We start from the raw sequence: 16,675 nt of genomic DNA on the forward strand, positions 1-16,675 counted from the left end.
TCGATTTCTTCGGGTGCAATGGGTGGCGGTCGTACTCCAAGGACTACATTCACCCGGTAGCCAGTTAACGCGTCTGCTACCGTGTCTGCATGAATGTTGTTCAGACCCGCTTGATATGCCGCTTGATCTAGAGGTTCTCTCTTGTAGCGCTGGACCTCACGCTCTAGATCATGTAGATCTACCTTAAGGCTTCTGGGCGGTGGGTATCTATCCACAAGATGATGATTTGGATGATTTCTGCGATAACAGCCCAAAAGGTATTGCTTAGACAGCATGTAGTTATGTCTTCGCACTGGTAGGATCTTTGTCTCCTGGTGGAGGTGGTCCACATGAGAACTAAGGAGGCAGCCCGTCGCAGTTCGGAGGGCGGCATTCTGACAGATCTGAATATTATTCCACTGCGTGTCACAAAGCTGACGTGACCACACTGGCGCTGCATAACTTACCACAGACCGGCCAATTGCTTTGTACGTGGTCAACAAGGTTTCTTTGTCTGCACCCCAAGTGCTGCCAGCGAGTGACTTGAGGACCTTGTTTCTACTTTTGACTTTATTGCAGATTGCTGTGGCATGTGGGGAGAAAGTGTAGGAGCTGTCAAATGTGACGCCAAGTATTTTGGGACACTTGATGGTCGGAATCAATTCTCCATCGACCATCACAGTCAGCTCAGAATTCACCTCACGCGTATTTGTAGTGAACAGTGTGGCTGAAGATTTGGTGGCGGATATCTTCAGATTTCTTGCAGCGAATTCTATCGGTACTTCCATGGTGTGTGTTCATCTGATATTCGTCTTCTTATTCCTGATGTAAGAATATTTGTCAGGGATACTAGACATTCCAGGAACTCACACCCGTTTGTAATTGATTGGTCAGCGGACCGCACAATGCATTATAGAGAGAATTCTTATTTCGCCCGAACCGTTCGTATGTGGAATCGAATTCCGGCTAATGTTTTTCCCACCCACTTTGACATCCAAAGATTTAAGACAAATGTCAATAAACACTTCACCCTGTTTATATATTTACTTTCTTCTTTCCACAGTTCTCGAATCTCGCCCGTTATCCATTCTTATGATTTTGCCGGTGATCGGTTTCCTGGGGTATCATTTGTTACCGTATTTATTGTGATTTTAATATTTTTCCATAGTTCCTGCACGTTGTCCTCATATATATCTCCAAGTTGTGTTTTAAGTTGGTTCTGGAGTTTGTTATTAATTGTCGGGTCATTAAGTTTACCAATATCAACTCTGGGTTTCGGATTTTTTTTCCGCACAAGTGCGATTTATTCGTGATGGCACAAATTACTTGTCATGTCAATTGAAGTTTCAAGCGGCACTCAGTATTTTGATGGAATACTTTGCCCTCTGAGACCCTAGACTCTAGTTCGCTGAGTTGCCCGCCGCTGCTTATATCATTCACAGCTACCCTGGGGCGATTGTCAAATTTCCTCGCTGTGAAGAACTTGGTACCACAAATGAAAATGTTTTTACAATTTTTTTTTCGTTATTTTTTTATATTGGGCTTCACTATGAAATCGGAACTTAATACCCACCATAAGGTGTTTGAGTTCGCCGGTTTTTGATTTTCCAGCCAAATATAACGCAATTACACTATTATGCTTGAAATCCATCACGAATAGCTCCTTTTTAATAAACCCAGGAGCAAATGTTTTGGGTGGCTTGTAAAGAATATAATGAACTGTCAATAAAACAAATGTCATGTAACTGTAATTTCTAGTGCATCAGATATACCAAGTGAAATTGATAACACTTCGTGCCAACTACTCTGTATTGCATATTATTGTGTACGTGGACAGGAACATAAGCTCATAGGCTTGCAAATAGTGTAAACATGTGTTAGTGTGACCACCACTGTTTTAGGGAACAATTTATCAAAACTTTATGCTATTGAAAATTCCATTGAAATTTTTTCAGTACGGAAAATTTTGTTTTTTTGTTTTAGAGGAGTTTTAGAGGAGTTAAGATTAGGATGGGTTGAAGAGAGGGAGCGGATATTAATCGGCCCATGCCACTATGGTCATACACCTAAGCCAGTAATCGGCTTGTTGTGTGATCTAATTACTACAAAATAACCTCGAAAAAACGAAAACCAAAGTTAGAAATTCTGTGCTACTTACAAAATCCTTAATTGTTTTCCATAGCAAGACCCTAATGTGGCTCTAGTTAGGTATAATGTCCCCAACTAAGTGCCGGTGACTTTTAGCCGCGATGATGAGACGACGTTGACATCGTCTCATCATCTTCCCCACATTCCCTACACAAGCTATCACTTCCCGCCCCGAATTTGCACAAGTGAGCTCGTAGGCCTATGTGTCCCATTGTGATACCGAAAGCTGTACTGACGTCCTTCTTACTGCGTACTGACGTCGTTCGGACTGCGTCGACCAGAAAGGCATCGGGTTAACCAAGTTTATTGTCGGAAGTCCTCTGGCATTCACTGCCAAATCGCCTACTTTTTCATTCCCCCTTATTCCGCTGAGGCCCGGCACCCAGTTGATGCGGATCATGCCAACCTCAGAGAAGGCGTTAATCTCCCTCCTACACTGTAAGACTGTTCGTGACTGGTTGTTATTGCACTGATGGTCAGTTTACTGTCCGTAAAGAATTTCACACCACCTCATGTATTCCATGATCGCCTGGATCTCCGCCTGCAGAACCGTATTATGGTCAAGCAGCCGGAAACAGATCTCAGTCCCTGGGTTCTCAATGTAGATCTCCAGGCCCACTCTGTCCTAAAGCTTTGATCCATCTTTATATCATGATCTCCCAGACTGCAATACCAGAGTTGTGCCAATCAAAGACTGTGGCAGTAGTGTCTCGCACTCGACCTCAATTGTCATCTCAGGTTTCTCATCGAAACCTCTTTTATTCTATTCAGGTTTCCTATCGTCGCCTCGATTATACCGCGTAGGTAGGAGCCGGTCACTATCCTTTATCCATTCTCCCATCGCTTTAAATCTCATAGCCGCAGTGGTTACCTCACACATAATCTGTATGTCTATGGGTCGGATATTTAGAATAATCTCAGGTCCCCTAGTGGGCGTGGTCCTCAACTGGTTCAAATCCTACCGTCAGCATCCGTACTAGGTTATTTATGGTAGTTGTTGTTGTTGTTGTAGCCACATTTGTATGTGGAGGTGGCGATCCTCGTCAAGCTCTATATATGAGCAAGCTCGTTCCGCTCCGATCACCACGGGAACGTTATGTCCATTGGTTTTTTAAAGGTGGTCACCCATTGGAGTAGCGAGAAAAAATCTCTTGTGGTATGCCCTATGCCACTTTCTGCTTTATCTTTATTTCATGGGTCCCACAATTTATCCATCTGGTGCTGGTGTATGTATTGTGTGATTGTGTCGATTAAAAGTCTCCTCGATTTCAAAGCATAACTCCCATGTGAACGTGTTGGCATCGAAGAATTCTTCTGTTTTATGCACAACCTCATGCAGGAAAGTCTCCACCGACCTTCCGTTGACATGTTTTATAAAAGTTTTGCTGAATTTTTAAAATACCATTCTTCAAACTCTTTGAAACCCAATATTAGGAAAAAGTCAATTTATTGATCACCCTTTGTCCAAAATTATAAAGGGTAAGCCATCTGGAGGTTGCATAACTTAGTTTGTTTCGCAAAAGTTGGGCCAACACGATTATTTGGAGGAGGTATGGGTGGCTCATTTAGTGGTTGCTCAAGTTTTTCGAGAGCAATCCTATAGCTTGTCGCTGGCTTAGATAGGAAAGAGAGGCAATCGGAATTTAAACTTTGCATTAAAGACTGTGACTCCTCTCCCTATTCCATACGAAGAAGAAGAGTGCTAACCCATTATTTGAAATTTTTTTTTCTATTTTTCCAGACGGCAAGAATCCATGTACCAAATGACTGGCCTCTATTCCGAAACGAACAGTGGCGATGATAGCAGCATAGACTTGGCCGAAGGCCATACACTGGTTGGCCAGGGCCAAGAAATAGGCAGCACGGCCACAACAACGACTTCAACAGTACTTACCAATAATGCCAGGAATCTCCAAACGAAAACGTCGGCTTGTTCCGATTCAGTTATCAAATGTCACAGCCGTCAATCCTCGGCCGTACTTGGGAACAACCCACACAGTCATAATAATTTGCATGGATCACAAAACGCATACGCCGTGGCTAGCAACAATGCAACATGTGGCCTTAATGTTGACGACGATGATATGCGTTCCCAAGACTGCGGTATTTTGGCATGCCGACCCCGAGGAGTTCAAAAATTCGCGCGCATCAAGATATTCGTATTGCTTCTCTCAATGCTAGTCACCTTACAGCAAGCATTGAGTTCGGGCTACATCAATTCTGTGATCACGACTATTGAAAAGCGTTTCGAAATACCGTCCAGTTATTCGGGCCTCATTGCGTCCAGTTATGAAATAGGTAATGTCATCACTGTTATATTCGTCAGTTATTTAGGAAGTAGGCGCCACATACCCGTGTGGATTGGCATCGGTAAGTAAGAGAATTGGCATGAAACTAGAAGTTAAATGTTTAAATTCTAAATTGAACTTGGTATTTCAACAGGAGCAGTCATCATGGGCATTGGCTCGTTGGTTTTTATGGTGCCCCATTTCACTGGCGAAGCTAATCCGGGCGTCAGCATTGCTAATGAGACCAGCGACAACATATGTCGTAGTGCTTTGGTTCGCAATCAAGATATGGATCTGGGCAGGCTTTCAAGTGGCCTGTCGAGTCCTCCCTTGGCACCACACACATTGCGAGAAGATAATTGCCTCGAGGGTAAACTATCAACGTTCGGGCCAGTGCTGTTGTTTGTTATCGCTCAACTGCTGCTGGGTTGCGGCGGCAGTCCTCTATTTACTTTGGGCACGACATATGTTGACGACCATGTTAAGACGGAAAGTTCTTCGATGTACATTGGTTGCATGTACAGTATGGCAGCGTTTGGTCCTGTTGTTGGTTTCCTTTTGGGCGCATATCTACTGTCGTTCCACATGGATTCGCTGTCGTCCTCCATAATTTCCATTGGTATGAGTGGAGACATGACTGAATTTTAGCATTTCCCATAAAATGCATGTATCGTGATTTAACATTTTTCTCCTTTCAGATCCGGGAGATCGACGCTGGGTTGGAATGTGGTGGGGAGGCTTTTTGCTATGCGGTGTTCTACTGCTGCTTGTTGCGATACCCTTTTTCTCATTTCCAAAAGTAAGTTAATGTCGTGTTCAATTCGACGAAGTTTACATTTTAACTACAAAGTCCAATGAAAGTATTAATATATAAGAAACTAGCAGGTTGAGGCCCTAAAGGCAAAGCATGAAATAAAATTTGGTCAAAATTGTATCAATAACGAATCGTTTTCAACACTTCGCAAGTTACAAAAGTAGTTTTAGCTTTTTCTTTACTTTTCCTCTCCCTTACCACAATTTTTAAAAACGCCAGATGGGTGACCGAAAACACGAAATTGCTATGAAATTTTGGGATCAAATAACCTGAGGGGACGCCCCTTACCAAAATCCACACGATTAGAACAATATGGGTATGAAAAAAGGCATTTAAGAGTAGAGTACGAATTTGGTATAAAAATTTCTTAATTTTCGGGGGGTCCCTTACCCCCCAAAAAAGCCCCAAGAGGACAATTTCAGCGCTTTGGGCAGTAAGGGTATCAAACGAAAGGTATTTAAGAGTAGAGTACGAACTTGGCATTAAAATGTCACCCAATGTGTCGGGGTGACAAAAAAAAAGATCACCACCCCAAAGAACACTTTAACCGCTTTGAGCAATATGGGTACCAAATGGAAGGTATTTAAATGTAGAATACAAATCTGACACAAAAATTCATTTTTAGGTGTCTGAGGGCCCTGTCCACCCCCAGCACCCCTCAAATTGGGATGGACACAGGGGACCTGCGGATCTTTAAGAATGTGGTATCCCAAGTGGTCGCTTTGAAGAAATGTTTGACATTATGGGGCTCAAACAAAATCGATTTTACTTCAGGATCCGCCTCTAAACTCCCTTCAAACCGGTCTTGATTGCCTACTGTGGCGATAAATAATAGATATTTGATAGTAGAAAACGAATTTGATATCCAATTTTGAGGCCAAATGTTTGGGGGTCGTGTCACCCCATAAACCACCCCTAAGCCAACGGCAATCGGGGCTCAAATAAAAGAAATTTGAGAGTAGAGCACGATGCTGATATTTTTTCAGGGCTAAGTACGTGGGTGGACGCCCCACCCTGTATACCCCTCCAACTGGACATATTTGTGGATTATGGTAAAAAGATGCTCAAATCTGTATCTGTTTCATGGCCAAGGGTTTCAGAGACGACTCACCTCATAAACTCCCCCTAAACCTCACATATATACCAACTATAGCAATACGTAGCTGCAATGTGGTTTTTGGGAGTGGAGTATGAATCTGATGTCCACATTCGGGGCAAAGAGTTTGGCTACTCCAAACCACCACCAAATCCAGGAGAATGAAGTAGATCTAACATCCAAACTTTAATGGGCGGATCATTCCCTTTCCTCATTTTGAGAAACGCCAGATCTCGGAGATAGGTGGGGCGATTTAAGCGAAATTTTATGTGCTCTCTTATAGTAGCCTGAGAAGAAAAATTTAATATCCAAATTTCGGATGGGATACCTAGGAGGCCGCCCCACCCCAACAACCTACCAAATACATAAATAGACCAATCACGGCAATATGGGACTCAAGGGAAAAGTATTTAAGATTGGAAAACGTATTTGATATCCAATTGTCGGACCCACAGCACCCCTAAATCGGACATATTTACCGACCATGGCAATATGGGACTCAAATAAAAAGTATTTGCGAGTAGAATACAAATCTGGATACAAATAAAGAGAGTGGAGCTCAATATTAATAGTTTTTAGGGCCAAATCGGATGTATTTGCTGACTTTTGCAATAAGAGTTTTAAATGAAATGCATTTGAGATTATAAAACGAACCTGATATCCAATTTCTTTTTAAAAAAATGAGTAGAAATTTTGGCCACATTTCTTGATGAAAACAACCAAAATCCCCACACTGGGGAAAATATGTTTGCAAAATTGACATTTTTTAGTAAAATGTGCGTAAAGACCTTAATCCTTGGATGGCGCAAAAAATTTGCTACGTGCAATTAGTTATTACTTGGGGCAATGAAAATATGGTATAAAGTTGGGGGTCTCAGCTTTGCGTTTTGTGAACTCGAGGGGTTTTTCCAGTTTGTTTTGTAAAAAAATCCCAATATTGTACTTCACAGATCTCCTGTTAGTGTTAACACAATTTATAAAAATTACACTTAAAACGCATCTACATTAAGTCTTCTTTTACAGTACAGAAAGCAAAATTTATAGTGCTGGACCAAGTTTTCTATGTAGAGACCAAACAGTGAAATTACCTTTTTTACGAAAAAAATGCAAAAATTGACTTTTTTCACATTTTTTGATTTGTACTCCCATAACTTTTGACTGAAGAATCGGATCTTAGCATATATCGCGACAAAAAGATAGTACATTTTATTAGCTTTCCAAATCAGTTAAAAAAATTAAAGTTTGTTCAGAACTTTGAAATGAAATTTGAAATCGGTTCTGAAATGCTTTCACAAGCAGCAAAATAAGAGACCAGCCTCTGCGAAAAATAAAAAAATAATTGTTAGTCAAATTTGTTGGACACTATAAAAGATATTCCGCACATTTAGGCTTATTTTTTAGCGCTTTTAAGCTCTTTCCATCCAAAAAATTTTGAAAATCGGATTATAAATGCTCTTTTGACAGCCAGAACAAAATTTTGTAGGGCCGAGATGATCAACTTTAAAGGCGCACCAATGGGCCCCTGGGACTTTTGCATATAAACTGTATAACACCTCAACTATAACCATGTCATGAAGATATCTTTTTCCGTTCCAAAATGGCAGACTTATTTCCACTTATTTTTTTCTCATCCCTCTGTGCTTCGTCGTTCGAAGAGCGGCATTCTGACACTGGCGCTGCATAACTTGAGAAGAATTATTTATTACTAGCTGAATCGAATATTTATATGCGACAATTAAAGAGCTTTTAGTGAAATACCATGCTACGAAAATGGTATATGTATATCGCTTGACTAACAGCCTTTATCTGAATAGTTTGGATATTAGATGTACTCTATTCTTAAAATGCTTTATTTACTTTACTTATTTAGCCCGATATTCTCGTGGGAATTTGAAGAGGAAGGTCCTCACGGTGGTAGTTGGTTGGTTTAGGGGTAGTGTGGACCCCCAGAAACGTGGTCCCGAAAGTGGTTATGAATTTCGTGCTCTACTCCCAAATACCATGATCAGTGAATATTTATGTCCGACTAGCTGACCCGGAACAAAAGTTCCCTTGGAATATTTATTTCCGACAATTAAAGATCTTTTAGTGAAATACCATGCAAACTTGACTAACAGTTTAACAATATAAGTGCCTTTATCTGAATCCCACATGATCTTTATTGGTCTACGAATTTATATTTGGATGTAAGGTGTACTCCATTCTTAAAATACTTCATTTCAGCCCGATATTCTCATGATGTCTGATTTAATGGTTTTTTCCGGAGAGAGGTGGTCCCCCAGATACTTGGCCCTGAAAAAATATCAGCATCGTGCTCTTCTCTCAAATACAGGATGAAGCGTCCCCCAAACACATGGTCCCAAAATAGGTTATCAAATTCGTTTTCTAATCTCAAATACTTTTCATTTGAGCCACATATTGGCATGATCGAAAAATTTTTTCCCTTTGGGGGTGTTTTGGGAAAGGGGTGATGTCCTAAATACATGGTCCTACATTTGGATATCAAATTCGTATTCTAATCCCAAATACCTTTATTTGAGCCCCATATTGCGATGGTCAGTAAAAAATTGCTGTTTGTGGTGTATTTTGGGAAAGGGGTAAACCCCAGAAAATTGGTCCCGAAAATGGGTATCAATTATTGCTTTACCCCCTAATTCCTTTCATTTAAAATCCACATTGACATGGTCGGTAAATATGTCCGATTTAGGGGTGTTTTGGGGATTGGGGTGGTCCCCCAAATTTAAAGCCCTGCAAATATATCAGCAACGTGCTCTATTCTCATATATCTATATATCATTTATTTGAACGCCATATTGCCATTGCCCTCAAAATTGGATATCAAATTCGTTTTCTAATCTCATTTAAACTTCTTATTGCAAAAGTCAGCAAATATGTCCGGTTTGGGGTATTGGCCCTAAAAACTATGAATATTAAGTTCCACTCTCTTTAAGACCCAAATTGTCTTGGTGAGCAAATATGTTCTATTTGGGGGTTGTTATGGTGATGGGACGTCCGCTAGACAGTTTGCCCCTGATGTTGATATCAGATATGTGGTCTACTCCCACATACCTTTAATTTGAGCCCCACTTTTCCATAGTCAGCAAACATGACCGGCTTGGGGGGTGTTTTGTAGAGTGGGCGGCCACTCAGAGAGTTGACCTTGAAAATATATATCAGATTCGCGTTCTACTCTAAAAACCTTCTTATTTGAGCCTCATATTACAATACTTCCTATTTGGGTGTGGTTGTGGGGGTGGGGTGGCCCCAATAGACACTTTTCCCGAATATTAATATCAGATTCGTGCTTTATTTCCAAAGACCTTTCATTTGAGCCCCATATTGCTATGGTCGTAAATTTGTCCCCTTTGGGGGATGTTTTTGGTGAGAGACGGCCCCCCAAACATATTTGGATATCAGATTCGTGTTCTATATTAAAATACCTTTTATTTAAGCCCCATATTCCCATGGTCAGTAAATAAGTCCTCTTTGGGGGTTGTTTTGGGAAAGGGGTGAACCCCCAGAAACATGGTCCCATTTTTGGATATCAGATTCGTATTCTACTCGCAAATACCTTTCATTTGAGTCCCATATTGCCATGGTCGGCAAATATGTCCGATTTAAGGGTGTTTTGAGGGTTGGGGTGGCCCCCCTAGCACTTGGTCCGACAATTGGATATCAGATACGTTTTCTTATCCTAAATACCTTTCATTTGAGTCCCATATTGTCGCGATTCGTCCAAATATATGTTTGGTAGGTTTTAGAGTGGGGCGGCCCCCCTAGGTACCCCATCCGAAATTTGAATATCAAATTTGTATTTTTAGGGTACTTTATGAGAGCACACAAAATTTCGCTTAAATCGCACCACCCATCTCCGAGATCTGGCGTTTCTGAAAATTAGGGTAAGGGGGAGGGTCCGCTCCCCCTTCAGATATCAAAAAATGTAGTACACTATTTTCACCACGGGGTCATTATGCACCATCTGTGAAAATTTCAAGAAAATCGGTTCAGCCGTTTCCGAGTCTATAAGAACACACAAACATACAACCAAACAAACAAACAAACCTACAAACAAACACATATTGATTTTTATATATAAGATTTAGGAGTGTTTTCCAGGTTGAGGTGATCCCCCAGACACTTAGCTCTGGAGAAATATCAGCATCATGTTTTACTCTCAAAGACCATTTATTTAAACCCCATATTGCCATTGGTTTAGGGGGAGTTTATGGGATGAGGCGTCCCCCCAACATTTGGCCCCAAAATTGGTTATCAAATTGATTTTCTAATTTTAAATCCCTTTCATTTGAGCCACATATGTCGGTAAATTTGAACTCTTTGGGGGTGTTTTGGTGAAGGGGCGGTGCCCCAAACACATTGTCGCACACTTGCACACACCACTCAGTGCCATGGCCCTGAAAATATATACCAGATTCGTGTTACACTCTAAAATACCCCTTTTTTGAGTCCCATATTGCAATGGTCTGCAAATACTTCGTATTTGGGTGGTATTATGGGGTGGGATGGCCCCATAGACATTTTTTCCGAATATTGATATCAGATTCTTACTTTACTCCCAAAGACCTTTCAGTTGAGCCCCATATTGCTATGGTCGTAAATTTTTCCTCTTTGGGTGTTTTTGGGGACCAAACACTTGGTCCCACTTTCGATGTCAAATTTGTATTCTCGCAAATTCCTTTCATTTGAGTCCCATATGCCTTGGTTGGTAAATATGTCAAATTTTGGGGTGCTTTGGGGGTTGAATATCAGATACGTTTTCCATTCTTAACTACTTTTCATTTGATTACCATAGGTATCCCATCCGAAATTTGGATATAAAATCTTTGTTTTAAGGTTACTAAAAGAGAACACACAAAATTTCGCTTGAGTCAGACCACCCATCTCCGAGATGTGGCGTTTCTGAAAATTAGAGTAAGGGGGAGGGTCCGAAATTATTTTGCGGTTGTGTTACTTTTCCTGGCCATGAAGTTCAAATGCACCTCTATGCGTTTTGCAAAGTAAAAACTATTTTCTTTTATTTTGCAGGTATTAACGCATGAAAAGAAGAAGATTCGCAAAGCATCTGTAATAGTGCAACCAGCAGTGCCGAATAATTCAAACAGCCTGCCGCGAAATACCGATGAAATGGGAAAGGTCAAGAGAGAAATTGTTTCGGTAGCTTCAAAAGATGAACCAGAAAAGCCAAAGATTGACACAGGTTATGGAAAAGATATCAAAGGTAAATCTATAATTATTCTGATCAAGAAGCAATGGCTTTTGTATCCATCCATTGCAGATATTCCCCATTCTATGCTTCGCCTGGTTACAAATCCCATTTACATTGTCACTTGCTTGGGAGCCTGTATGGAATTGATGATCGTATCAGGTTTTGTTGTATTTCTACCAAAGTATCTGGAGACCCAATTTAGTGTGGGCAAAAGTCAAGCAAGTGTTTTCACTGGATCGATTGCGATACCGGGCGCGTGCATTGGCATCTTTATTGGTGGCTGTGTACTTAAACGCTTCCAACTAAAACCGAAGGGGGCTGTGACATTTGTTCTAATTTCGAATATTATTTGCCTGGGATGTTATGCACTTCTGTTCTTTTTGGGATGTGACAATCTGAAAATGGCTGGTACCACGATGCCGTATTATAATAATTCAAAACATGGCACATTGGAGCCATTTCAAGTGAACTTAACGGCAGCTTGCAATTTCGGATGTGAATGTCTCACCAGTGATGTCGAGCCGGTGTGTGGAAATAATGGTTTAACCTATTTTAGCCCTTGCCATGCGGGCTGTACAGCATTTTCGTCCAGTTCAAACTACACAAATTGTGCATGTAAGTATGAATGTGTGTGAAAGGCACTGTGTACCGCTAACAGATGTTGCTATTCGGCTCAATTCTTATATGCTTTTTTTTCAGGTGTTCATGCTAATATTTCTAGCAGCATATTTTTGGGAGCAGGTGGCAGTCAGGCTCAGGCTTTGAATGCCAATGAAAACTTCGCTGAAGTCACTGTTGTTCCTGTTGCCACTGCCGGTCCTTGTGCCAATCCCTGCCGCAATATATACCCATTTTTGATACTGCTATTCTTCATGACATTCATTGTCGCCGCCACTCAAATGCCACTTCTCATGATTGTTTTACGCTCGGTTTCGGAAGAGGAGCGATCCTTTGCCTTGGGCATGCAATTTGTCATATTCCGCTTATTCGGATATATACCAGCACCGATTTTATTTGGTAACCTTATCGATTCTACTTGTCTGCTATGGAAGTCTTCGTGTGGCGAAAAGGGAGGCCGTTGTCTCATATATGACATTGAAAAGTTTAGATATAAGTAAGTACTTGGCCCAGCTTTACTGGCTTTAATTGTATTTATTTTTTCACCCAAATCACTACTCACTGGTACCGGGTATTACAACATTATGATTTCGGTTGTCCACAAAAAGTGTATTCGAAATTTTGTGTTCGTTTTTCCAAACAAATTTTATCTCTACTCCGTTTCTAATGGCACCTGGCAAATTATCGAAAGTTTAATTTCTGCATCAATATTGAATGTTTTTTAACATTATCGCTTCTATCCGTAATATTTTATTTTTTGCTGAAATAAATGTACCCTTTTTGGATAGAAGTGATTGAATTAACCAATATTTTTTTTTTTTGATGGAAAGCCTTCAATATTGACAATATATAACAAAATGATACGAGTTCTTCCCATATTTGCTCAGTTTGTGGCGAGACCTGAGTTGGCTTATTCGACAACCCTACAATGAGCAACAACTTAAAAATTGTCTTCAGTGATTAGTTAAACGAAATAAATAAATAAGTGTATAAAACGTAGTTATTTCTACCTACAAAACGCATATGGAGTTGTTTTGAACCCTATGCGCTAATAATAAAGAAATAAGCAAAGTCCCGTGATAAGAAGAATACTGCATTTGCCGCCTTTGATACGCACCATTCTGCAACTCACAAACAACTAAAAATACTGTGTGTTTGATCTCCGATGTCAAGTTGGCTACTTCCTTTCCGGTGAGCAGTGGAAGGTTGTAGGAGTGCTGTTGCACGCAAGCAAGCTGTTAATATCACAGAGTTTAACTCAAAAATAAATCAAATGCAAGATGACGTCAACAATTGCTTTGCAGTATCAAAGCAGTATGAGTCTATGTATGTGAAAAAAATCCAAGAGTTGGAAAAGGAAAATGATATTCAGCGCAGAAGATTAAATCGGCCCAATATTGTTTTAACCGGTTTACCAGCTAAACGGATCGCTTGGCTTTTTAACATTCACCTTACCCCAGCCGATATCCAACATTGCTTTATATGGCTAAAGGCAAATCTACTGCCAGTAAAGTTCAACTCGGTATACATAAGGGAGTGTATAATGGCAAATTATCAGAGTGGAAATCATTTAATGCTTTGTCATATTACGGGTGAAACGATCCCATGGCAGCCGGTTGTACGCACCGCATTGACCCGATGGATTTCTCCATCGGCAAGGGCTGCCGCCTCAGTGTATAACACACTGCTACAACAACAGCAACGGGTGAAACGTTAGAAAAAATGTGTACTTAAACGACCACTTACACCAAGCCATTATTCTTTTAGGCCATTATTCTTTTAGGTCGTAAACTAAAAAAGCAGAAAAAGCTAATTAACGATGATAACACTGACATAATATTGGACCTTGCGAATGGTGCACGGGTTGTAAAGGATCTTCGGGAGTGTGCAGCTCTTCCTGATATTGCTTGCAATAACTTTGATGCCCTATCGCGAAGTTCAAATGCTTCGAGTAGTCTTTCGGGAGTAGGTATATAACTGAAGGTTTATTTTATATATAAGATATTTCATATTTAACTATTTATGGGCTATTTTTGTGATAACCTGTTTTATTGTTGTTACTACTATTCTCGTTTTTAGTAAATTGATTTTATTGTTCTTTTTTTTCTTCAAAATTAATATAATCAATATTGGCCCAATCATTCATGATAATCATTTTTTTTCGCTTACAATTGTCTGGGTTTTGTAAAAATTTGAATGTTCTGCATTTTGATGCTCAAAGTTTTAATATTTGCCAAGATCAGGTTAGGTTGAAAAGAGGGTCCACTCCATGCCACTATGGACATACACCTAAGCCAGTAAACGGCTTGTTGTGCGCTCTATATTCTAAGAAGTAAACTCGAAAAAGAAGATTTTAAATTAAGAATTCCGTGCTACTTCCAAAATCCTAAATTGTTTTCAATACCACTCCCCTTAGTTATTTCGTATCTGGTATTGTGTCCCCACCTAAATGCCTGTGTCTTTTAGCGGCGGAAGCCGGGCAACACATGCTATCACTTGTCGCACCGATTTTGCATAAGTGAGCTCGTAGTTCTATGTGCCCCGTTATGATACCAAAAGCTATACTGACCTCCTTCTTACTCTTACGATTCGGACATAGGATTTTCGCCGTCCAACTGGCTGTTTCGCTGTTCTACAGTGTCACATGCCCACGCCCTTAACTCTGACTGCGTCGACTCGAAAGGCTTCGGGTTAACCAAGTTTATTGACGGCAGTCCACTGGCCTTCACCGCCAAATCGTCGGCCCTTTCGTTGCCCCATACTCCGTTATGGCCCGGCACCCAAATGCTGCGGATTTTGCCATCCTCACAGAAGGCGTTAATCTCCTTCTTACACTGCAAGACTGTTCGTTATTATTGCCTCATGGCCATTTTACTGTCCGTAAAGATTTTTATACTCGACGTCCTCGCGTTAACACCACAAAATCTCAGGCATTCCGTGATCGCCCGGAAATCCGCCCGCAGGACCCTATTACGTTCAGGTCGTCTATAACAGATCTCAGTCCCTAGATTCTCAATGTAGAGCCCCAGGCCCACTCTGTTCTCTAGCTATATCATCCTTGTAACATGGTATCCGATGGGAAACCTCTACCCTTCCCTTAATCTTAAACTACTGATGCGTAAGTAAGTATTGGTTTAATCACGCTGCTGTAGAGCTAGTGGGCTATCCTCGGATTCAGGCCCCATTTCGTGCCTACGGCCCGTCTACATAGTGTCCGACATCTGTGAGCCTTCTCAGTATGCTCCAGAATGTGACACTCCCAATTAGGTTTCCTATCCAAGATTACTCCTAAGTACTTGACCTTGTCAGTTATCGAAATCATTTTACGTGGCGTGTCAAATTGGCTCACCTTCGTCTTCCTCGTGAACAGGCATATTTCAGTCTTCCCTGGGTTAACATTCATATGCAAGACCTTTTTGGCCCTTCTGCATAGCTGGTTCGGATCCTTACCCCTAAGGAGTATTGTACCATCGTCTGCATAGAAGACGGGTTCAAATCCCTTCTCAGTCAGCATCCGTAATAGGTCATAAATGGTGGTCACCCAAAGGAATGGCGACAACTCCCCTATATTTGTGTCATGGGACCCGCAATTTATCCACCTGTTCCTTAGAATATGGTTTATCCAGTCTCTAAGGACCCGGTACTGGCCTAATGATTGGATCAATGTGTCGGTCCGCAAATTATTAAACGCCCTCTCGATGTCCATACAACCGCCAATGTGTACGTCTTGGCATCGAAGGTTTCTTTTATTTTATGCACAACTTCGTGCAGCGCAATATTTTCCCTAAGTCTTCCAAATTAGAAATATAGTTGAAAATAGTTCTATGGATCTTATTGGTATTTATGGACGTGGCTTAAACCTACAACTATTTAATTACTCTATCTGCAGAAGCGACTGACCTAAGCGAAGAAGGGGAGGGGTCTGTTTATATATCTCGGAAATTTTTCCTAACAAAACTGTTGAGGTGAAAGCTCAAAGAGAAAAATTGTTGGTAGGTGTCGTGTACTTACCTGATGGCAATTTCAATGCGTTTGAGGCCGTGATTTCAGATCCATCCAGATCGCTTTAAAAAGCCTAACAACTTGCTAATGTTCACATCCGCTTAATCAGAGAGGCTTTCAAAGAAATGAGAAACTAAATGGAACTCCTTTTAACTGCTAGTGCGGGACAGTCTCTTCTTCTTCGATGTCCTCACAGCTTCTGCAAAAATCGTTGCTGGCAACCTTCAGCCTGTCAGCATGTTTTCCGATTAGACAGTGACCTGTCATGACGGACACAATGACTGAGACGTCTGTTCTAGCCAATGACAGCAAAGCAGTAGACCTCTTCGAGTCTATATTAGGCCTCATAGTTTTGGAATGCTCACAGCCCCCTCTTTGTGACCATCTATCATTCGTTGCCCTTCGGGCCTGGTCCTGAAAACTCAGCTAAGATGTCGCTAGAGGCCAGGCACCCAAAACCGGTGAATTTTGAACTGTTTAGCCATCTTGCTGAGGGATCTGCGACA

At 41.1% G+C, this 16,675-nt stretch overlaps 1 protein-coding gene across 14 annotated transcripts in view; it reads left to right on the forward strand.

Moving 5' to 3' along the window:
* Positions 1 to 16,675, forward strand: part of LOC106081144 (solute carrier organic anion transporter family member 5A1) — a 147,526-nt gene that overhangs the window by 113,776 nt on the left and 17,075 nt on the right. For all 14 annotated transcript variants that reach the window (XM_013242904.2, XM_059365310.1, XM_059365309.1 and 11 more), the window contains 6 exons: positions 3,869 to 4,497; positions 4,570 to 5,034; positions 5,114 to 5,214; positions 11,369 to 11,561; positions 11,619 to 12,164; positions 12,249 to 12,663. In XM_013242904.2, the coding sequence (XP_013098358.1) occupies positions 3,869 to 4,497; positions 4,570 to 5,034; positions 5,114 to 5,214; positions 11,369 to 11,561; positions 11,619 to 12,164; positions 12,249 to 12,663 (2,349 nt within the window). The remainder of the gene's footprint in view (positions 1 to 3,868; positions 4,498 to 4,569; positions 5,035 to 5,113; positions 5,215 to 11,368; positions 11,562 to 11,618; positions 12,165 to 12,248; positions 12,664 to 16,675) is intronic.

Source organism: Stomoxys calcitrans, chromosome 3 (assembly GCF_963082655.1).
Source record: "Stomoxys calcitrans chromosome 3, idStoCalc2.1, whole genome shotgun sequence".
Lineage (NCBI taxonomy): Eukaryota > Metazoa > Arthropoda > Insecta > Diptera > Muscidae > Stomoxys > Stomoxys calcitrans.